General features: G+C 41.4%; 2 protein-coding genes across 3 annotated transcripts; both read right to left on the reverse strand.

Annotated features, from left to right (window-relative positions):
- Positions 1 to 212: 212 nt before the first annotated feature.
- Positions 213 to 11,357, reverse strand: LOC310802650 (uncharacterized protein). Its single transcript, XM_083667135.1, has 13 exons — positions 11,155 to 11,357; positions 10,791 to 10,884; positions 10,366 to 10,453; positions 9,707 to 10,064; positions 9,428 to 9,521; positions 8,882 to 8,969; positions 7,802 to 8,108; positions 6,350 to 6,443; positions 6,164 to 6,251; positions 5,220 to 5,541; positions 4,078 to 4,171; positions 2,449 to 2,536; positions 213 to 1,564 (listed from the first exon to the last, which is right to left on the reverse strand). Exons 1-13 carry the CDS (start codon positions 11,204 to 11,206, stop codon positions 1,004 to 1,006), a joined length of 2,328 nt encoding a protein of 775 aa, XP_083523261.1. The 5' UTR covers positions 11,207 to 11,357; the 3' UTR covers positions 213 to 1,003.
- Positions 11,358 to 13,896: 2,539 nt separating this feature from the next.
- LOC310801703 (uncharacterized protein) lies at positions 13,897 to 19,053 on the reverse strand. 2 transcript variants are annotated; one of them, XM_083665788.1, is made up of 4 exons: positions 18,938 to 19,053; positions 18,652 to 18,745; positions 18,026 to 18,113; positions 13,897 to 17,377 (listed from the first exon to the last, which is right to left on the reverse strand). In XM_083665788.1, the coding sequence occupies exons 1-4, from the start codon at positions 18,972 to 18,974 to the stop codon at positions 16,376 to 16,378; spliced, it is 1,221 nt and encodes a 406-aa protein (XP_083521914.1). In that variant the 5' UTR covers positions 18,975 to 19,053; the 3' UTR covers positions 13,897 to 16,375. The 2 variants fall into 2 exon arrangements, with proteins under 2 accessions (XP_083521914.1, XP_083521915.1); XM_083665789.1 differs by lacking the exons at positions 18,026 to 18,113; positions 18,652 to 18,745 and having other exon boundaries at positions 18,938 to 18,973.
- Positions 19,054 to 19,324: the final 271 nt, after the last annotated feature.

Here is a 19,324-nt window from a genome sequence, read left to right on the forward strand (position 1 = left end):
TTGACGATAGATATAGATTTTCTGGGTAGTTGAAAGAAAGTGAGTCTTACTATGGTAGTGTATAAAGTTGAAGATGGTTTGGTTGGTTGGATGGATGGATTGATAGATGGTGTACCTAGATTGCCCTCTTAATAGATGTTTTAACAAAGGTGAAGCAAGATGTTGAGAGATTTTCACCCCTGCATTTTCATCGACCACCAGACAACAAACAATGAGCAGAGTATGGTCCTTTTATTGTAAGGCTGTACACAAAATTGTTGAGTGGTGTACTTTCTTCAAAAATATATTCTGTCACACTTCTCACTTGCAGATGCGTCAGAGCTTTGGTCATGTCGTGATTACTAGATTCTCAAACAATTTACTTTAGTATTTCTAAGCACAAATTTATGTAGGCCTAGCAACTTAAATGCTTGAAAGTGGAAAAAGCTATCACATGAATGAATCATATCAGAGTAGTCAGCAAACATAGTTGAGGTTTTATACACATTCAGTTTCCTCACAATTGGTGCTATGTTACTAGTGTATCATTACAATATATTGTAACCAATACTTATAAGACAGTACGAAGTCACTGAGATGAGTTAGATCAAAACATTTTTAAGGCTTTCATTCCATCTTCAGCCTGTGACGTTAAAAGAAAAACAACACAGAGAGCAATTCCGAAATGTTACTCAAAACAAATGCAATGTTGACAAAAATCTTTAACTAGTTGAGTTGAATAAACAAATACAAGCCAATGTTTTGAATGCATCAATCAGCACACTCTCTGACACAATCCGCTTTCCTCATGATCCTGGGGAGAGCCAGAGTAAAAGAGTAGATGTTTTGATTCTAGCTGATAAAAGGTGAAAACATGCTGTAAAAGTCTTGTTTTCTAAGTGAATTGTCTTAGTCTCTCATTCATTATTTTCGAAACACGGCCCGTAATCCTTTTGTGGTTTTCCCCCATTGAGCTGGACGATCGTTTATTCACACTTTTCCCCATTGGGGAAAGGAATGCGATCTACATCCCCATTGCTGAGTGGAGGTGTCCAGGGTGCACCACTGTAACGGCATTCATCATGGCCGCCCTCTCGTTCTCAAAGGCTTCTCTCTCTCTCATCAGCGTTGCCCTGTCCTGTTCCAACACCACTCTGTCTCTCTCCAGAACTGCTTTCTCGCTATCCAGCAACACTCTATCCCTCTCGACTGCGGCCCTCTCCCTCTCCACCATCTCCCACTCCCTCTCCAGCGTTGCTCCCTTGTCTGCGCCCCCCCCAGCCCCCCTCCCTAACCGCTCCTCCCGCAAGGCCCTCTCACACTCCGCCGTAGCTCGATGGCACTCCTCCGCGGCTGGGTCTGCGTACATCTCTTGATCGAAGTCCAAGATGTCGCCCCTGTCCTGGGCTGGGCGTCCTCGGTTCCGCAGCGGAGGGTCGTGCTCATCATCCTGTGTGATGGGGGTAAGAACGGGGGCGCTGGCCGCCAGACGGCCCTCCATGGCCTCGTTCATGAGGTAGAACCAGGGCCAGGAGGCGGCGTTGTCCGCCATGCTTTCCATGCCCACAGGAGGGTATTTCAGGTCCTAGGGGATAGAAGGGATGAACGTGTTGGTCACAATGTGGTACACAACACATAGTAGTACATTTTGAACATTAGACCTAACTTTTTTTTTTTCCACTTCCATTTTGCTCATATTTGGGCAACTTTGCTGCAGCTCTGGGCTAGCATTTAGCCATGCCAATTCTAACCGGGTATTCTAACCACCGCTTTCAGTTAAATTACTTCAAAACGTCACCACAAGAAATTGTACAATCTTATTTCTTCCTGGAAGTGTTTTGTGTTAAAACTGTATTTAGTACACAAGAAAAACAGGTTGGTGATGGAAAACAGGAAAACAAAAGAATCAAAATAATACAGCTGTACAAACTCAGTGTGGGTGAGGTGGGAAACCCGATTATATAAAAACCTCAACCCTTTATTATTTAATAGAATAAAATAACAAGGGACAGCTCTCTTATGCCTGCACAAATGATTTGACGGAACACACCTGACTAACCAGAAACACACGTCAAGGCAATTATCCTATTACTTTTGGTAATTAAAAGTGGTAATTTCTAAAATGGTGAAACCAATATGTACACAAAGACCATCAAATAAAAGCTGAGAATCTGGACCTTAACCTCATAGTAATCGTTTGATTTAACATCCAAACTTTTGGAGTATAGAGCCAAAAGCAGAAAAAATGCTTCACTGTCCCATTACCTACGCATGGCATTGTATGTGTGTGTGTGTGTGTGCAGCAAAGAACGCAGATAAGAGTGTAAAATCCATTTGGATGAGTCAACAACACCAAAGATAAGTGAAAAATGAGGTCTTATGTCTTCAATTTCAGGTCAAAATGGGAGGAAAGGTAAAGGAGCAAATAAAAGGTACTTCTCTGTCACACACCAATGAAACACACATTACCTTATATCTCCTCTTTAAGTTGTCCCACTTTTTAGACACCTGGTATGTTGACACCTTTCCCAGGAGTCCCAGCTCCTTTAAAATTGCCCTGCAGAAAAACGAAGTTTGAAAAACAGAGTCTGATAAGACATTTCGGTAGCACTTTACATTACACTTCACATTAGCAGGAATAAGTCGGTAATAGCATGGTAATAACCATGGTAATTACCAGTAATTCACTATAGCTACCAGTAATGAGACAATTACCTTGTTGACTGTAGTTTCCAATTCATTATTTTCCATTAAAGATGCTTGTTCCCATATTATTGTTACACCGTTTCCATATTGTTCTAGGCTTGTACCCTGTTTTTCCCTCAACTAAGACCATGGTTTGTTACTCCAAAACAGAGAATGCAGTTACTATGAAACAAAGTAGTATAAGACCTGGAAAATTATATATTACCTGTTTCCATTCTGTTCTACCCTTGTGTCGCATATTAAGCTGACAAGACCATGTTTACCATGGTTAGACCATCAGTCAGTGGTAGTACAGTAGTCATACCCATCAGTATGCATGCATCCACTAGATCATTAACAGCATAAGAAACCCAATGGGTCTGATACATCGGCCAACATGAAAGGCTTATGGATGACTCCATACATTTAATGTAAATGTCAATTTTCCCTTAACACATTGAGATGTTGACATTAGGAATAACAAGCTGTCCAGTAGGTAATGTTTCTCTGTAATGTAATAGTTTGTGGGTGGAGAAGGAATAAAAACCTTTGGCAAATCAAAACCTTTGTATCATACTTGGATGGAGTTGGCTCCTCTGTTGGACTGAATAATATTTCCCATGATATTCACAACAATATTTCATGCACAACAATAACAAGACGTTAGCTATAAATATTCATTTATTAACATAACAATATTGAATACAGGTTTGTGACCTTACAATCCAAAGCTAGTCCTATGGCTTGAGCTCCACAGCTAACGTTAGAGCCAGCTACTTTCAACAGAACTTAACGAGGTAATATTCTGTAGCTTTTAACTTTGAAAATAGCCCTTGGTGACCATGAGACCAGACCTGACCGGCTGTATCACCGCCTGGTACGGCAGCTGCACCACCCTCGACTGTAAGGCTCTTCAGAGTGTGGTGAAAACGGCCCAGTACATCATGGGCCGGAAGCTACAAGCCATTCAGGACCTCAACTCTGAGAGGTGCAAGAGGAAGGCTGGGAAGATCATCAGGCACCCGAGCCCTGTTCTCTCTGCTGCCTTCTGGAAAAAGGTCTTGGAGCATCCAGACCGGACCAACAGGCTCTGGAATAGTTTCTACCCACAGGCCATAAGACTGCTCAACTAACCCCCCCCACCCCAAGGACTGGAACAGGTAATTTTCCTGCTCTGATACCACATTATTTCATAGTAACTAACTGCTCTGTTCCAACTTACCTTACCACAATAACAAGTCTTTCTTGTTACTGGTAACGACAAGTAATTACTGGTAAGTGCCATGGTTATTACCATGTTATTACCTACTTATTCCGAGCTGTAATGTAAAGTGCTACCGACATTTCTATAGAGTGACCTATACATCAGAGTTTCTTTCTTTCTTTTTTTTTTAAACTTAAAATCCCACTTACTTCCATGCAGCCTTTGCAGCATTCCGCCGTCCGGTGAAGAGAACCTCATTAGCAGCACGCAATTTGATCAGTTTCCTTGTGTCCTGCTCTGTCACTGTCATCAAAACACACACAAACTGTGAAACAGAACTAGCACACATAAACAGTATGGGGTCATGTAAACTTGAGTTTTCAGCTCAATGGCGTACCGCAAAATCCAAAGCCCCAACAACAAAAACATTGACTGGACCCGCTTCTCTGATTTCTCGGGCGCCCACAAAGCAGAGAGAGATCAACAAACAACTCACCGCTGTCTAAAAACCTATAATCAAGCATAAACCCAAAATGGGGATTCAAATAACTGAGATTATATTTTCAATTTAACATAACGGCATGAAAGAAACAGTAGATTTAAGAATAGTTAAACTTTCCAAAGCATATTACCACAAGCATATTACTATCAATAAAATCACCGTAACAGCCTAACATGTTTCTGTTCATCCTTGGTAATACCAGACAAGACGATACCACTGGCTGCAATTGGCAAGACCCCAATGTTTTACCACAGTCACTCACTGTCTGTGATTTTCAAGGAACTACCAGCCTGTGCATTCACCTAGCTACTTTGTATCTCCTCACCTTCTCAGCTGCCAAAGCTACAAAAAGAGGAGAAGCTTAGAGATGGATAAAGCTTGGGGAATAGCAAGAGTGAACTTTGGTGGAACCACAGAAGGTAACATTGCGGAAAACTCTAAGTGCCTATATATATATTCTGCATACCCTTTCAAGACTGTGTAATTGATTCCTTGAACCCACAAAGACCAGGGTTGTTTATTATTGCACTCAGATGGACTCAAATGAACATGTTGAGTAACTTGTTTAAGACATTTTGGGCATTTGAGACAATTCTAGGAGGGCCACAGCAAAGGGTTTGTAGACTCATGCAAACAGGTCTTCTCAACCCTAACCCCTTTCTGAAATGTTTCTTTTACTTAAATCTACTTGTATAGATCAACAAAAAACAACAACATGTATTTCAATTTCAGGCTCTGGGGCAACAAAAGGTGAACAATTTGAAAGGGTGTGTAGACTTTCGACAGGCACCATTACATACTTTGAGAAAAGAACATTCAGAAACAGGACGAATGAAGAAAACCACTGACTCTTATAGGAGAATTCCACAGGTGTTGGACATTCCTCTCCACTGGCGTCAATGTACGTCACAGTTCCATCCCTCTCAGTGTCTACTGTTCCCATTCCCTCCTCCATTGTGGCAATACCGCTCCTTTCTGGTAGGGGGCAGTCTCTCTCAGCTGGGGGTGGCGAGGATGCAAATAAGTAGTCTTCATCACTCACCCAAATGGGCGTTATTTTCCGGGCCTTTTCAACCAGTCGGCCCTCTATGGCATCATTCATCAGCTGGAACCATGGCCAGGAAGCAGGATTGGTCTGATTCTCCATGCCACGTGGTGGGTACTTCAAGTCCTTCACAATCAGAGGAAATTGAAGAGTGCGTTTACACCTTGATTCAAAATGTGGGATCAAAATGTGAGATCTGATCAAAGTAGCCAGGAGTGTACACTGGAAGATACATTCCAACGGAATCCGATCACAATGGAGAGACAATTGAGAGCGCATATAGCAGGCCTGGAATTTCATTTTTTAGGGCAAGGCCATTGGAAAGGGCACCAATTTGTTTGGGCACTAAGACCAAATGCCAAGGCACTAAAGCCATCACGTAAATTGAAGTTTAAATTGAGGCCAGAGAAACCAGTTTGTGTGAACAATTGTTATCACTAGGGCTGCAGGGTTTTTACAGTGTAAATATTTTTTCGAGGGCACTGTGGCCAATCAGTACGGCGGCCCTGGCTGCAGGTAAATCCCGGGCATATAGAACGCATTTTACAAGTTCTCGATGCACACATTTGTAATATGATCCCAGAACCACATTCCAGGACCACATTTCATACAAGGTGTAAGCGTCAAAATGTGAAATATATCTTCATATGACCTTCCCAGCATCCTGTCAAGCATTCTCACACAAGTTCTGACAAATGGGGTGATGAGTGTGAATTTCTATTGTACACAAAGACACACAAACAATTACCTTGAATTTTGTCTTTAGGTTGTCCCATTTTTTGGCAACCTGGTCTGGAGTCAACTTTCCTGTAAGGCCCAACTCCTTTACAATTGCCCTGCAGAAAGAAGGAAAGTCAAATACAGACAGTAGACAACCAACTGAGTGTATATTTTACATAGTGGCATGTAAAAATATCAGTAAAAGCTGATTCACCTCCAAGCAGGCTTAGCAGTATTTCTCTTCCCTGTGAAAAGAGCCTCATTCGAAGCACGCAGTTCTATCAATCTTCTTGTATCCTCCTCAGTCACTGTAATGCAAGCAAAGATTAGCATTATCGCAGTTGTTAGTAAAAAAGTTACTTGTTGCTTGTTACCATATAACAATACAAAAACTAGATAGCTGATACACAGCCAGAACAGAACTCCCTTCAAACTGTTAGTGTACGTTTTTGTAAAATGATTGTGAATCACTTTGTCATTTTACTGCAAAATGACTTGAAGAAAAGCAATATAGCCAGTGTGCAATTCTGTTTCTGCATTATGCAGCTTTACTGAAGCTATCTTGATGGAAAGACAACAATAAATGAATAAAGGAGTTGACTAAAGATTTACTTTCTTAACAATGAGAATTACTTGCGTCTTGCATAAATAATGGGACAGTGAAGCATTTTTTCTTCTTTTGGCTCTACACTCCAAACAATTACTATGAGGTTAAAATAGAGTACAGATTTGTGTACAGATTGGTTTCACCATTCAGAAATGTCAACACTTTGATAGATTGGCTTGACAGGTGTTTCTAGTTCGTCAGGTGTGTTCCGTCATATCAACTGTGCAGTCATAAGAGAGCTCTCAATGTCTTGTATTAACTCTAGGCTTTGCGTTTGCCTTTAGAGTCTGCTATTGGTGTCTGTCAACATGAGAACCAAAAAAGCGTCAATGAAAGCCAGGGAAATCATTATAAGGCTGAAATATCTGAATAAATCTATCAGAACCATAGCCAAAACCGACCAAATTCAACAGTTTGGAACATCATTAAAAGGTAAGAAAGCACTGGTGAGCTCAGAAATCGCAAATAACCTGGTAGGCCAAGGAAGACGTCTGCAGTAGATGACTGAAGAATGCTCACCATGATTAACTGGCGTACTGGCTGCAGTACGGGCATAGGCCTGGCAGAGCATCACCAGAGAAGACACCCAGCGTCTGGTGGAGTCAGTGGGGTCGCAGACGTCAGGCAGTTATTGCATGCAAAGGATTGTCGATCAAATACTAAACATGAGTGCTTAATTTGGACATTTGATGAATATGTCCCATCACTTTTAGGTACCCTGAAACTGGGAGAGTTTGCATAAAAAGTGTTGTAATTTCTGAACGGTGAAACCAATATGTACACAAACACCATACAAAAAGCTGAGAATCTGTACTTTAAGCTCATAGTAATTGTTTGCAACAATTACACTGTCCCATTACTCATATAGGGCACTGTGCATAATATATATATGTATGTAAGTATATATATATATGACATACTTACTTTAGACAAACATACTAACAGTATGTCACTAACAGTAAGTCGCTCTGGATGAAAGTGTCTGCTAGATGAAAATAAAATAAAACTCATGTGATGAGAAAAAACATTAAAGAACTTCCACAAAACTACACCGCTTACGCTTATATGAGAATTCCATGGTCCTGTGGTACTCCCCCATGGCGGCTCCGTTCCTGTCTTCTGTCTCCACCAGCAAGTCCATCTCCGACTCTGTCAAGAACTCCGACATTCCCCCTCTCAGTGGCGTCCGGCGAGCACGCTTCCTGGGCGGCGGCGAAGGCTCGCATTCCTCGTCGCCCTCCTCCACCACAGGCGTCAGGATTGGGGCGCACCCGGCGAACCGGCCTTCAATGGCATCGTTCATGCGGTAAAACCAGGGCCAGGAGCTGGGGTTGCTCTCCATTCCGTGTGCTGGGTGTTTTAACTCCTTAACAGATTAGATTAGATTAGATTAGATTCAACTTTATTGTCATTGTGCAGAGTACAAGTACAGAGACAACGAAATGCAGTTAGCGTCTAACCAGAAGTGCAAAAAAAGCAGAAAAGTGCAATGTGAACAATATATACAGGTAGTGCAATATATAAGCAGTATAAGTAGTGCAGTATAAGCAGTATATGTATTAACAGTAACATTCTAAGCAGAATAAATATAGAATGCAGTATGAACAGTATAAGCAGTATATGAGCTGTATAAGTAGTGCAGTATAAGCAGTATATGTATTAACAGTAACATTAACAGAGGGAAGCGGAACACAAGCGTGTTGGTTTCAATTCATGTAAACGAGGGAGAAAAAAGAAAAGAAAAGAAAAGGTTGTTCTCATAGGTTATAGGGAAATCACAAGTTTAAATGCAGATGGGTCACTGCATAAATAAAGAGGCCAGTGAGGATTAAATGTAGAGGACAACTTGTTAGAGCTGTAAAAGCAGTTGATATGGTCACCTGACAACTGTTATTATGTGAATTCATTTAAATATAATGAAGGAGCATATCAACATCAAACATCATATCGCTGGGTCTACCTTAAAATGTCATGATTCTATTATAATTCAGCAGGCAACTAAAAACTTAAAGGCTATATACTTTATTTGAAAATGGATCCAAAATTAAACATGAGCATACAATTTGACACAGACTTGAAACTGATGACTGACCCCCCCCCCCCCCCCCCCAGTACACACCACCTATTCATTCTCTCTACCTTATATCGCCTCTTGAGGTTGTCCCACTTTTTGGCAAGTTGGTCAGTAGTCACTTTTCCCTGAAGACCCAACTCAAATAAAATGGCCCTGCAAAGAAAACACAGAGACAGTGATTGTGTAAATCTGTCATTCCTCATCACATGAAGCCGTATCATCATTAGACCAGCAGAACTGCACAGACTGGTAATAACATTTGTTGTAAAGTCTACTTGGGACCATGTCAAATATGTATGCACTCATATTTTGATTATTTTGAACCCACAAGCTAAGCGTTGCTAGTGCTATGCTTCACCAACTGAGCCACCCAGGACCACATGTATGGTCCTCATGTATCTCACACCTACCATTCTTCAATTGCCCAGAAGACAACCTTTATTATACTTTTATACAGAGTATGTAATGTTCTTAGACCCTCTACTTTAGTTGGACAGTGAGGAATACAGTATCTTTTTTTCTTTGCACAAGTCTTAAGGATGAGGTACTGCAGCTCTGTCATGGTGACAGCAGGGTATATCAGGTAAAATTGTGTTCACATTTGTACACACCTCCAGGCAGGCTTGGCAGTATGTTTCCTTCCTGTGAAGAGAGCCTCATTCACGGAACGCAACTTTATCAGTCTCTCTGTCTCCGGCTCTGTCACTGTCAATCAGCAATCAATGTTAATCAATAACATAAACCACATGTATCAGCAAAGCCACTTCTTGTGAGAAGTAAACATTCAATTTGTAACGAGTGCACTTGAAACTGGAATGGGTGGGTTGTCTTTCATGCTGAATTGGCTTTTAGGTCATTTCTTGGCTTTTAAGTCAAACATCAAGACTTACTTTTATATGTGCATTCCGACATCCTTCGCCACCCCATGGTGGCACCCTCTGGCTGAGCTGCATCAGCGTGAACTGTTCCATCGTTCTCTATGTTCTCTGTCCCCACACCCTCCTCCATTTCAGTTTTTATTAAGAACTCCAAAATGTCATTACTCCCTGGATTTTCGCTCTCTTGCCCACTCTCATTGGGTTGTGGCGAGGAAGCACCCGGATCATCATCACCTAAGCCGTCGAGCGCCAGGACCTGGGAGCTGTTGAAGAGTCGCCCCTCCAAGGCCTCCTCCATCAGGTGATAATAGGGCCAGGAGGCGATGCTGCTTGCCACACTTTCGTTGCCATGAAAAGGGTTTTTCAAGTCCTGGACAAACAAAGGACGTTAATTGGAGAGTAAAATCATGGTTTACATGATAAGGCCATGATCTACTCATTGATATCAGTATACTGTATTAAGACTCAAGTAAAAGCAAAGGCCAAATACAGAGTTCAAGGGGTTACATCACTTTCATCAAGAGATAGACTGATTGAACCAAATGACTAAATGTCTAAAAGTGTTGTTACACTGGCAAAAGCTTTTTCTTCTGGAAACATACAAACTGACAATCACACGTGCAAACTTGTTTTTCAGTCTTTCCTCCAGAACAGACAAACCGTACACACACCTTGTATTTAGTCTTCAGATTGTCCCATTTTTTGGCAATCTGGTCAGCAGTCAGCTTTCCATGAAGACCCGAACTCCTCAAAATGGTACTGGAAATTGAGTTAAAGCCACTGTCAGAGATATTTTAAATATTCTCAATGAAATATACTTAAAATACTATTATAACGAGAGTAGGGCAACTGTATCACCTCCTCACAACTAAAGCAATAAGGAATGATTACCAAGCAGCAGGCTTGATTACTGCAACTCTCTCCTGTCTGGTCTTCCCCAAAAAAGTGATTGTGCAATTACAATTTTTTTGTTTGATTGACTTCATACAGAAATCACTGACATTGCTTTTAATGGAAAGTTTCTACAGTAGCCAATGCATTGATTGTTGTCATTCATGCCATTTCCATGGAAGAAAAAAAAAACCTAGCTACGTACTTCCAGGCAAGCTTGGCAGCATTTCTTTTTCCAGTGAAAAGAGCATCATTGGAGGCACGTATTTCAATCAACCTCTTAACGTCCTCTTCGGTCACTGAAATTTAGCAAACAGAGTATCGTCAGCAGTCATGCTATGTCTGACACTGGTCTAAATACAGAATATCACACTCAGTACTATGGTAGCTAGCTAGGTAACTAGCCTAGGGTGTCACATTTTCAGCCACTAGCTAGTGAATGCAAATGTTCGCAGTGGTGCTAAACAGGATGTTGCTAGCTAGCTAGCTAGCCTATAGTCGGTTGCACGGAAAGCATTTTACCTTTACCTATACTCTGTACGGCGAGGAAAAATAAGAATACCGTTTACTTTTATATGAGTTTTCCGTGACATTAGGCGTTGGGCTCGTCGTTGAATCCATTTCGCACTACACGACCAGAGGTTTTAAACCAATGGCAATGACTGTAAGTGAAAAAAAAAAAAAAAAAAAAGTGTGGACAAAACGAAGTCTGAGTCTGACGTCGGCCAACGGCAACGCTTTGCAATCGGATTTTCTCGGTGGCGCAGCTCTTCCAGGCGTAAATGCTAGAATTGTATAAATGCTATGCTAACCATTACGCCAAGCGTCTAGCCAAATAGGGCGACGCTATTCTAGCCAAAGCCTATTTGATAGCATAACACGAAAGAGGATGAAACCAACATATCTGGTCTAGCTGCAGCATCCGCTCGGAGTAGCCCGACCGGCCGTTAGAGGTCACTGTTGATGCTGACTTCTGTGTCTCTCCGCTCCCTAATCTGATGTCCAACCGCAGCTATGTTAAGACTCGTACATCAATTCTCACCTGGAGTTAGCAGGCCCCTTAAACGTGCTCCGTTCAGGCTGCAACGTCGTCGGGTTCCTCCTTACTATCTATCAAAGTGTTAAGTTTGAAAAAAATACCCACTGTCTAACCCATAAAACACAATTTTCGAAGTTGGTCATGCTTCTTCCGCGTTACTTCCATAATCATTATTTCTGGGTATTATGGTGATATACTATAACTAGAATGATTAGGCCTAAATGATGATACCAAATAGATATTTAAAAACTCTGCTGGATTTACTATAACATTTTAAATGGCCAGTTTCATGTCGTCTCGGCTCAGGCGGTTATCTGTAGCTGTCACTGTGTGCACTGCTAGTGCTGGCTAAAACGAGAGGCACGTCAAATGTCAACAAATTATACTATTGGTTTATTTGATTGAGTTGTATTTGGTTGTCATTGAATCACACCCATGCAAAACGAGCTGTAATTCAAGGCGCACTTTTCAAACTGCTGTCACACTAAGGGATGGTCATCATACTTTTCACAATTTCAATTAAACCTCAATGTGCAAATACCATGTAAAACACCAGAAAATCAGGGTTTAGACTACATAGCCCTTTTAATACATTTCAATTTCAGAAGTGCAGGAAAACATTCAGTGGTAATAGTAGATTTTAGAATGTGTTATTACATTTCAATAAAGTACAACCAAGGTACTGTTAATGAGTAAGTCAAAAATTAATTGATTCAAATGGTAATTGTTAGTGGATTTGACATGACCCGGTATTGCCTGTTTTGCAATTAAGAATATACTTGAATTCATTTATTGTATTGTAAGATGTTTCCATTATCATCCATAAAGTGCTAAACTGGTTAGGGGTGAGTTTCCCATAGCTTGAGTACTCAGGGAGGCAAACTGGTTAGGGGTGGAAAAGGTGAGAAGAATGTGTGAGCAGGGGAAGCAGACCTGCTAGGGGCCAGGGCATGCCCCCCGGAAAGATTTTTTTTTCTTCTTTTTAAGCTTTTACATTTTCTGGTGATTTTTAGGATTAGGGTATAGAAAGTTCTTACCCTAAAATGAAGCCAAATTCGCTGCAGAACTAAAGAGGACTTTGCAGAGGGGAAATTACTCTGGTCCAATTCACAGGCTAAAACAATTAAAGGACTGAGCAAAATAAGGTACAAAACATTTATTTAATCAAATGCCGTATGATTTACATTACAGGAACAATCTGGGATTTATTTGTCAAAAGGGAGAGAACTGGAGGCACTGGTGGATTCAGGCACTTGATCCCCGAATCCACTTGTTTAACAAACAACGCCTCACTTTCACCTAATTCTCTCATTCTGAAAATTAACCAGAGGAAAAACATTAGTTCATGGATAGTAAGTTAAGCGCTATACAAATTGTATGTATTATTATGATTAGTCGTAGTTAGTTCGTTAGCTAGCTAACTAGTTAACTTTTCACACAGATCGCCAGGGTCCAGGGAGCAACGGCAAGGAGTCGTATACCAGTTAATACTACTATAGCTAATTGGTTCCTCCAGCTACTAACGTTAGTTCATCTGATGTTATAGCTAACTAGCTGTCTAACATTCTTTGGCAGCTAATTTTCACACGACAACTGAATTATTTAATCAGCTATGTTAGCTAATGTTGCTCAACATTTCTCTGACTAGCTAACGGAGGATTCGATCCAGCGAGCAAGATGCTTTCCAAATGCCAGTTGTTTTTCGGTTACAGCTCACGAAGTATGCTTCATCTATACAGACAGTATTAAACCTGTTTCTGATCTGATCTGATCTGATCTACACGAATCACGTAGGTGACCTATTTTGGATTAAAAACGGCAAATTTCGCGGAAAGGTGACTAGTTTGCATCCTTCATTACGTTCTCTCTTCTGACAATCCAGGCCTACTCCTCTCTAGCGGTGAAGTTATTAATTTAACTATTTTCAGTAGTTCAAGCACAGAAGATTGACCGATATATATATATAGATTTTACAATTGTTACTCTCTTGCAGCTGGGTTGTCTGGGGAGAAATTAAGTACTACAACACTTTCTGAGAACTGACCCCTACGGAGTTTCTTTTTGAATGGTATTCTCACAGTAGCAAAAGAACATGGCATCATCTGATATAGCGAGTTCAAATGCCCTTTCAACGAAAACCCATGAATGGCTTATTTTTTATACGTTCCCAAAAGCACTTAAGAAATAACCTTTAAAAACAAACAACCAGGCAGACCAGTATATTGACTTGATTTTATCAAGCCTTTCTTGCCCTCCCTCCCTCCCTCCCTCCCTACATCCAAGACACCACATATGTGACAAGATCCAAGATAAAGAACATAGGCACAGCATAGACTTTGGCCACTATGGATGCAGAATCTTTATACACAACTCTTGAACAGGAAGAAGGCCTGGCAGCCATGTGCCATTTCTTGACCACAAGACCAGAGGCAGACACGCCCCCCTCGGGGTTTATTGTTTCACTGACCGAATGGACACAGCTTTATCTTCCAGGACTGTCAAAGGTTGTGGCATGGGAACCTAGGCTAATCTAGGCAACTGGAAGAAGATCTTGTGCTGAATCTTGCTAGGAATAGATTTCTTGACAAGATAATCTGCTGGGGTTGTTACATTGAGGATGTGGCCCTCTGGTGTTAAGGAACAGAAGAGGATTGTTTGCGTTCCACAAATACCTAATGCCACTAATGCCAATGTCTTTCAAGGACAGTTAGTTAAACATTATTATTTTTGGATCTAAACATCAGAAAAGACAACAACAGATTCTGGCATACTTCTATTTTCAGGAAGCCTACAGACAGAAATACAATTATGCACGATTATCATCATCCTATAGGCTAAAAGGAAACATTTCATTTATCCAGTTCCACAGAGTCTGTAGAATGTGTGGCCAAGAAGACTTCAGTGGCTGGGAGCTTGTTTTCAGGATTGTGGGTACAACAGTAACGTTTTGATAAAGGCCAAACAATTAGGCCGAATTATCTTTTGCAAAAAAGGGCACCAAACAAACCAGTCTATTTTGTAACTAGGATACAGTACAGAAATGTATAATTAAAAAGAACTAGGGGGAAGTGCAGAGTGATGCATGAAATATTTCCAGATCCACCAGCCGTCAGCTTCAACAGAGGTCCAACGCTAATGGCGAACTGGTCCACAGCCATCTATCTCCCTGCCATCTCTCGCAAGACTTGGTTGGACCACAAACCAAGGGGGTCTTTCAGATGCAACCAATGCAATCACTGCGGCAATGTAAAATATTTTTGTTGACATTGCATCTAAACACTGAATACCCAAATGAAGCCTTTACTTCACTGCAAAAGCACTCATGTAATTCTACATAAATACATTGGCTGCAGAAATAGGTGTCTACAGGATGGCTTGGCTGAACACAAGTATGCAATCCGTACAGGTAATTAGGATTACTCTCTGGCCAGATACCATGGGGCTGTTTCCCAGACACAGATTAATCTTAGACTAATTTGCACTTTAAACGGGACTAACTAAAATTGCATTTCTCAGACATGGTTTAAAATAGTCCAAGACTTTCACTAATCACTAAATCAATCTACTCCAGGATAAAGATGCTTCATCATTTTCCATTTGTGTTGAATTTCTGCAAACTGTAGAGGTTTCCTTTTACTTTGCTTCTGTTGCAGAATCATGCAGATTTATCTCAATAATAGTGTCTTTCTTACCTAGTTAGCTTTGAGGTTGATTTATTTCAATTTAGGATAAATCTTCTATAATTTACGTTTTAGAGGAATATAAAGGCAAAGGAATATAAAGAGCATCAGCGCTCCCTGTTGAAGGGTAAGGCCAAGTTTCTGTTCAAATGCATCAATAAAGGCATTTCTAACTTTACAGGAGAGTGCTTTGGTCTTCTCTCATTTTGTTTTGTTCCAATGTTTCAAATATATAACATTTTAATCTTAAGGCAACATATCCACAAAAATCACTTCAAATGGCCCTGTGTGAGATAATTACGTCCCGGGTGCGTCCAAGCACGTACGCACGCTGACAAAGGCCGGGGCCGAAATGTCCATGTGGAATGATTTTTGGAGATTATAATAAAAATATATTTGAAACTTTACTTGGTGTGTGCTGACTCTTTCTGCTACTTTACTTTTTAGACTTGCTTACTTCCTCAGAGAACTAGCATGACTAATAGATGCTAAAAAGTAATTCTATCAATAATAAAATTTATAGCGTTTCCAAGGATTGGATTTTCAAATAGGCGTTTCAACCTGCCCGTTCAAGAGAGAAAATCCATAACCAGGAAACTGCTTTTGTAACAGTTGTATATTACAGCAGACGATTTTGCAGCCATATCGGGGCAGAGAGTGGTCTGTGACGTATCTTACCCAGGCTGTAGTTTCATACCAAGCTGAAAATGAAAGGTTAAAAATTGAGTTTTAAAGGGGTGAAGGGGTGTATAACCCCATTTGAGCTGTGTGTCTTAATAACTTGCAGTATTTAAAAGCAACACTACACTGAAAGGTTGAACACAACAGAGTGCCCAAGTGCAGTTTAACAATGTACCAACAGTACAGACATTCTGACCGCATTTGGTAATGTAAACAGACAATTACAGTATAAAGTATTTTGTGTGCCGTTGCATTAATCAGTGGTTGGTGTGAAAAACATTTGAACTAAAGCTCATATTTGGATGAATATAAGATCAAGGAATTGTTTGATGTTTGTCTTGTGCACACAGCATCACTTACATCCCTGCACCTTTCATTTCAGATTAACCCTCAAAGCTTTTCAATTAGTCTCTCAAATAAGGAAAGCAGTCTTTCTCTCCTCTCTATAGTGGATGAGTCCAGTTCCTCCACATCAGTGGAGCCGTAGCTCCTGGCAATTTTGTATTTCACATTGGCTTCCTTTTCTCTCAATAGCTCGGCCTTCTCCCTCTCAATCAACGCTCTGTCCCTGTCCAACACAGCTCTGTCCCGTTCCAGAGCCGCCCGCTCCCTTTCCATTACCGCCCTGTCCTTCTCCTGTGAAGCTCTGCTTCGCTCAACAGCGGCCCTCTCTCTGTTCACCACATCCCGCTCTCTGTCCATAATCAACCTCTCTCTGTCAAACTCTGCCTGCTCCTTCTCTAGCGCCTCCCTCTCCTTCTCAAGTTCTGCAATCTGGCGCTCCAGCTCGGCCGTCTCCCTCTCTATGTTCCTGCCGGTGTTGATAAGGACGGGCCTCACGTCATCATCCGCCATTCCTTCCCTCTCAGCCGCTGTTCTCTCGTATTCACCCAAAATTCCCCTGTTTTCTGACGTGGCTCTCTCATTCTCTGCTGTTGTCCTCTTCTCCTCTCGCAAGGCCATCTTACACTCTACTGTGGCCCTCCGAATCTCCTCCTTATTTTCTGATGTGGCTCTCCCATTCTCTGCTGTTGCCTTCTCCTCCTCTCGCAAGGCCATCTCACACTCCACCGTAGCCCTCCGAATCTCCTCAGTTGCGGCATCTGTGTATGGAGTCTCTTCCATGTCCTCCAGCTTTGTACCCTCCCCAAGCTGTGCCTTGGCCCAGAATTCAAAGATGTTCCCCACACACCCTTCAGGCCTCAGACACACTTTCTTGTTAGGTATTGGTGAGGGTGCAGCATCATCGCCCTCCATGTCAAACAGAGAGGGGTTTAGGATGCGGGCAGTTCCAGCCAGATGGCCTGCCATGGCTTGATCCATGAGGTGGTACCAGCGCCAGGAGTTGGGGTTGACCTGGTTCTCCATCCCACATGGGGGGCACTTGAAGTCCTAAACAAAAAGGGGACCACAGGTACAATCATCTTAAAAGGGATAGTTCACTTCATAATCACAGTTTCAAGAATCACCTTGCCACCAATCAAATATTCTTTAGAAGTGGACCTACAAAAAGAGGTGGTGATAACTGGACAGAAATGTAATACCACGTGAAACAACGCCAAATGTGTGTCAGTGAAATCTTTTTTAAGAAGTACAGCAGCCAATGGCTTATTTGATTGGTATGTACTTTGTTCAATGGGAAGCAGAACATGTGTCAACAAAGCACACATGGTGAGTGGGAGCACTTGATTTTCTGTAGCTCGATAGTGGGCAGTGGAGCACAAAATAAGCAACACTGCATATGACAACCGAGAAAGACAATATAAGAAGTTTTGTCCAAAGACTTTTGGTTTAACAACAACTAAGTCCTTTCAAATTACCCATTTCAGATGAAGGGAGTTGTCAGGTGATCGAGGAATAGCTCCTTTGGGTGTGAGAAGTAAAGCCTTGAGGCCAAAACACTGACTTTATCGTCTGAGAACTGAGGAGTTCCTAAAATGGATTCTGAGAGTGAAAGTGAGAGTTCTCGGGCTAGAGTCGGCCCTGTAGTGCGAGAGCTTCTTGCACTCTTCCTTGAATGCATTCAAGATATTTCATTACCTTATACTTCCTCTTAAGGTTTTCCCACTTCTTTTTTAACTGCCTGGCTGTAAGCTTTCCATGGAGACCCAACTCCTTTAACATTGCTCTGCAGAATCAAAGTGAAGAACTCAGTGAAATTTTGTTTCATAGTCATATCTTATAATGCAACAACACAACCATACATCAAATACTGTCTGTGTCAGGAGAGGCTGGTGGAGGTAGAAATCAGAGGACAGGCTCACTGTAATACATGGAACAGAATGGTATAAAACACACATGCATTTCATGCATAACAATGAGCCCGTCCTCTGATTTCTACCTCCACCGGTCAGTATTAAGAAAATGAAAAAACCTTCTACAGGTATTTTATAATTTCTCACAACCTCCCCAAACCCCTTTCACAGTAACCCACTTCCTATTCACTTCACACTTCTTTGTTTAGTTATGCAATAATAGTAGAACATCTGTTCACGGTACCTGTGCTGCATGTCAACTCGTTAGAATAGACTACAAATTACAACTATTTCGAAGGCACATACAGTGAGTGTAAGGAGAGGTTATGAGACGTGTAGTGACAACATTCATGGGCTACAACACTGATCAGAACCTGCTACACAGCCAGTTACATTCAATGGCTTTCTCACCTCCAGGCAGGCATAGCCGAATTTCTTTTCCCTGTGAAGATGGCACTATTCGTAGCACGCAATTGTATTAATCGTATTATGTCATTCTCCGTCACTAAATAGAACAAAATGAAGTACATTGTTAATAATCCATCATCATCGAACAAGTTAAATGGCTGGCTGCTAACATGCTAGTAGTGAGTAGCTAACACAGCTACCTAGCTAAACTCACGACGTTCCAAACCAATGGTAAACATCAACAAATAGTGCAATTGATTTGAAAACGACATGTGGACATTTCACTTACTTTTGTAATTGAAATCTGATCCAAGTCTTACATCCATCACTGCAATCCTTCATGCAGACATTATAGACAAGGTACTAAATTAACTGAGGGGTGCTCCAAAGAATCGTTGAGTGAAGACTCACTCAAAGATTTGTTATAATTAGAAGATGGTTGAAGTTGGTCGAAATCCAACGGTAGCCTTTATCCACCCCGGAAAATAGGTAGCCACTGCAGGGGTTTCTGCAAATAGGTTTATGTCGTCATTTACATTTGCGAAAGTAGCCGGACAACGAAGTGCAAGGGGGTGGGAAGACGTTTTAAAATGTGTCACAAATGTTTGTTTTTATAGTATTGGCAATTATTCACTAGGGCAGATGATCTCGTCAGACTGCGCATGTGCGTAGCAGT

The sequence above is a fragment of the Argentina silus genome (genome assembly GCF_951799395.1).
Source record: "Argentina silus genome assembly, chromosome: 3".
Taxonomy (NCBI): Eukaryota; Metazoa; Chordata; class Actinopteri; order Argentiniformes; family Argentinidae; genus Argentina; species Argentina silus.

Bases quoted from the DNA above. Each gene is read 5' to 3' on its own strand.
- LOC310801703 (XM_083665788.1), bottom strand. From the start codon at position 18,974: ATGGATGTAAGACTTGGATCAGATTTCAATTACAAAA. The intron at 18,746-18,937 runs GTAAGTGAAATG...TGTTCTATTTAG, and splicing joins ATCAGATTTCAATTACAAAA to TGACGGAGAATGACATAATA. The intron at 18,114-18,651 runs GTGAGAAAGCCA...TTGATTCTGCAG, and splicing joins TCGGCTATGCCTGCCTGGAG to AGCAATGTTAAAGGAGTTGG.
- LOC310802650 (XM_083667135.1), bottom strand. From the start codon at position 11,206: ATGGATTCAACGACGAGCCCAACGCCTAATGTCACGGAAAACTCATAT. The intron at 10,454-10,790 runs GTACGTAGCTAG...CTCAATTTCCAG, and splicing joins GCTGCCAAGCTTGCCTGGAA to TACCATTTTGAGGAGTTCGG. The intron at 4,172-5,219 runs GTCAGTGGTTTT...TTTTGATGACAG, and splicing joins TGTGGAATTCTCCTATAAGA to TGACAGAGCAGGACACAAGG.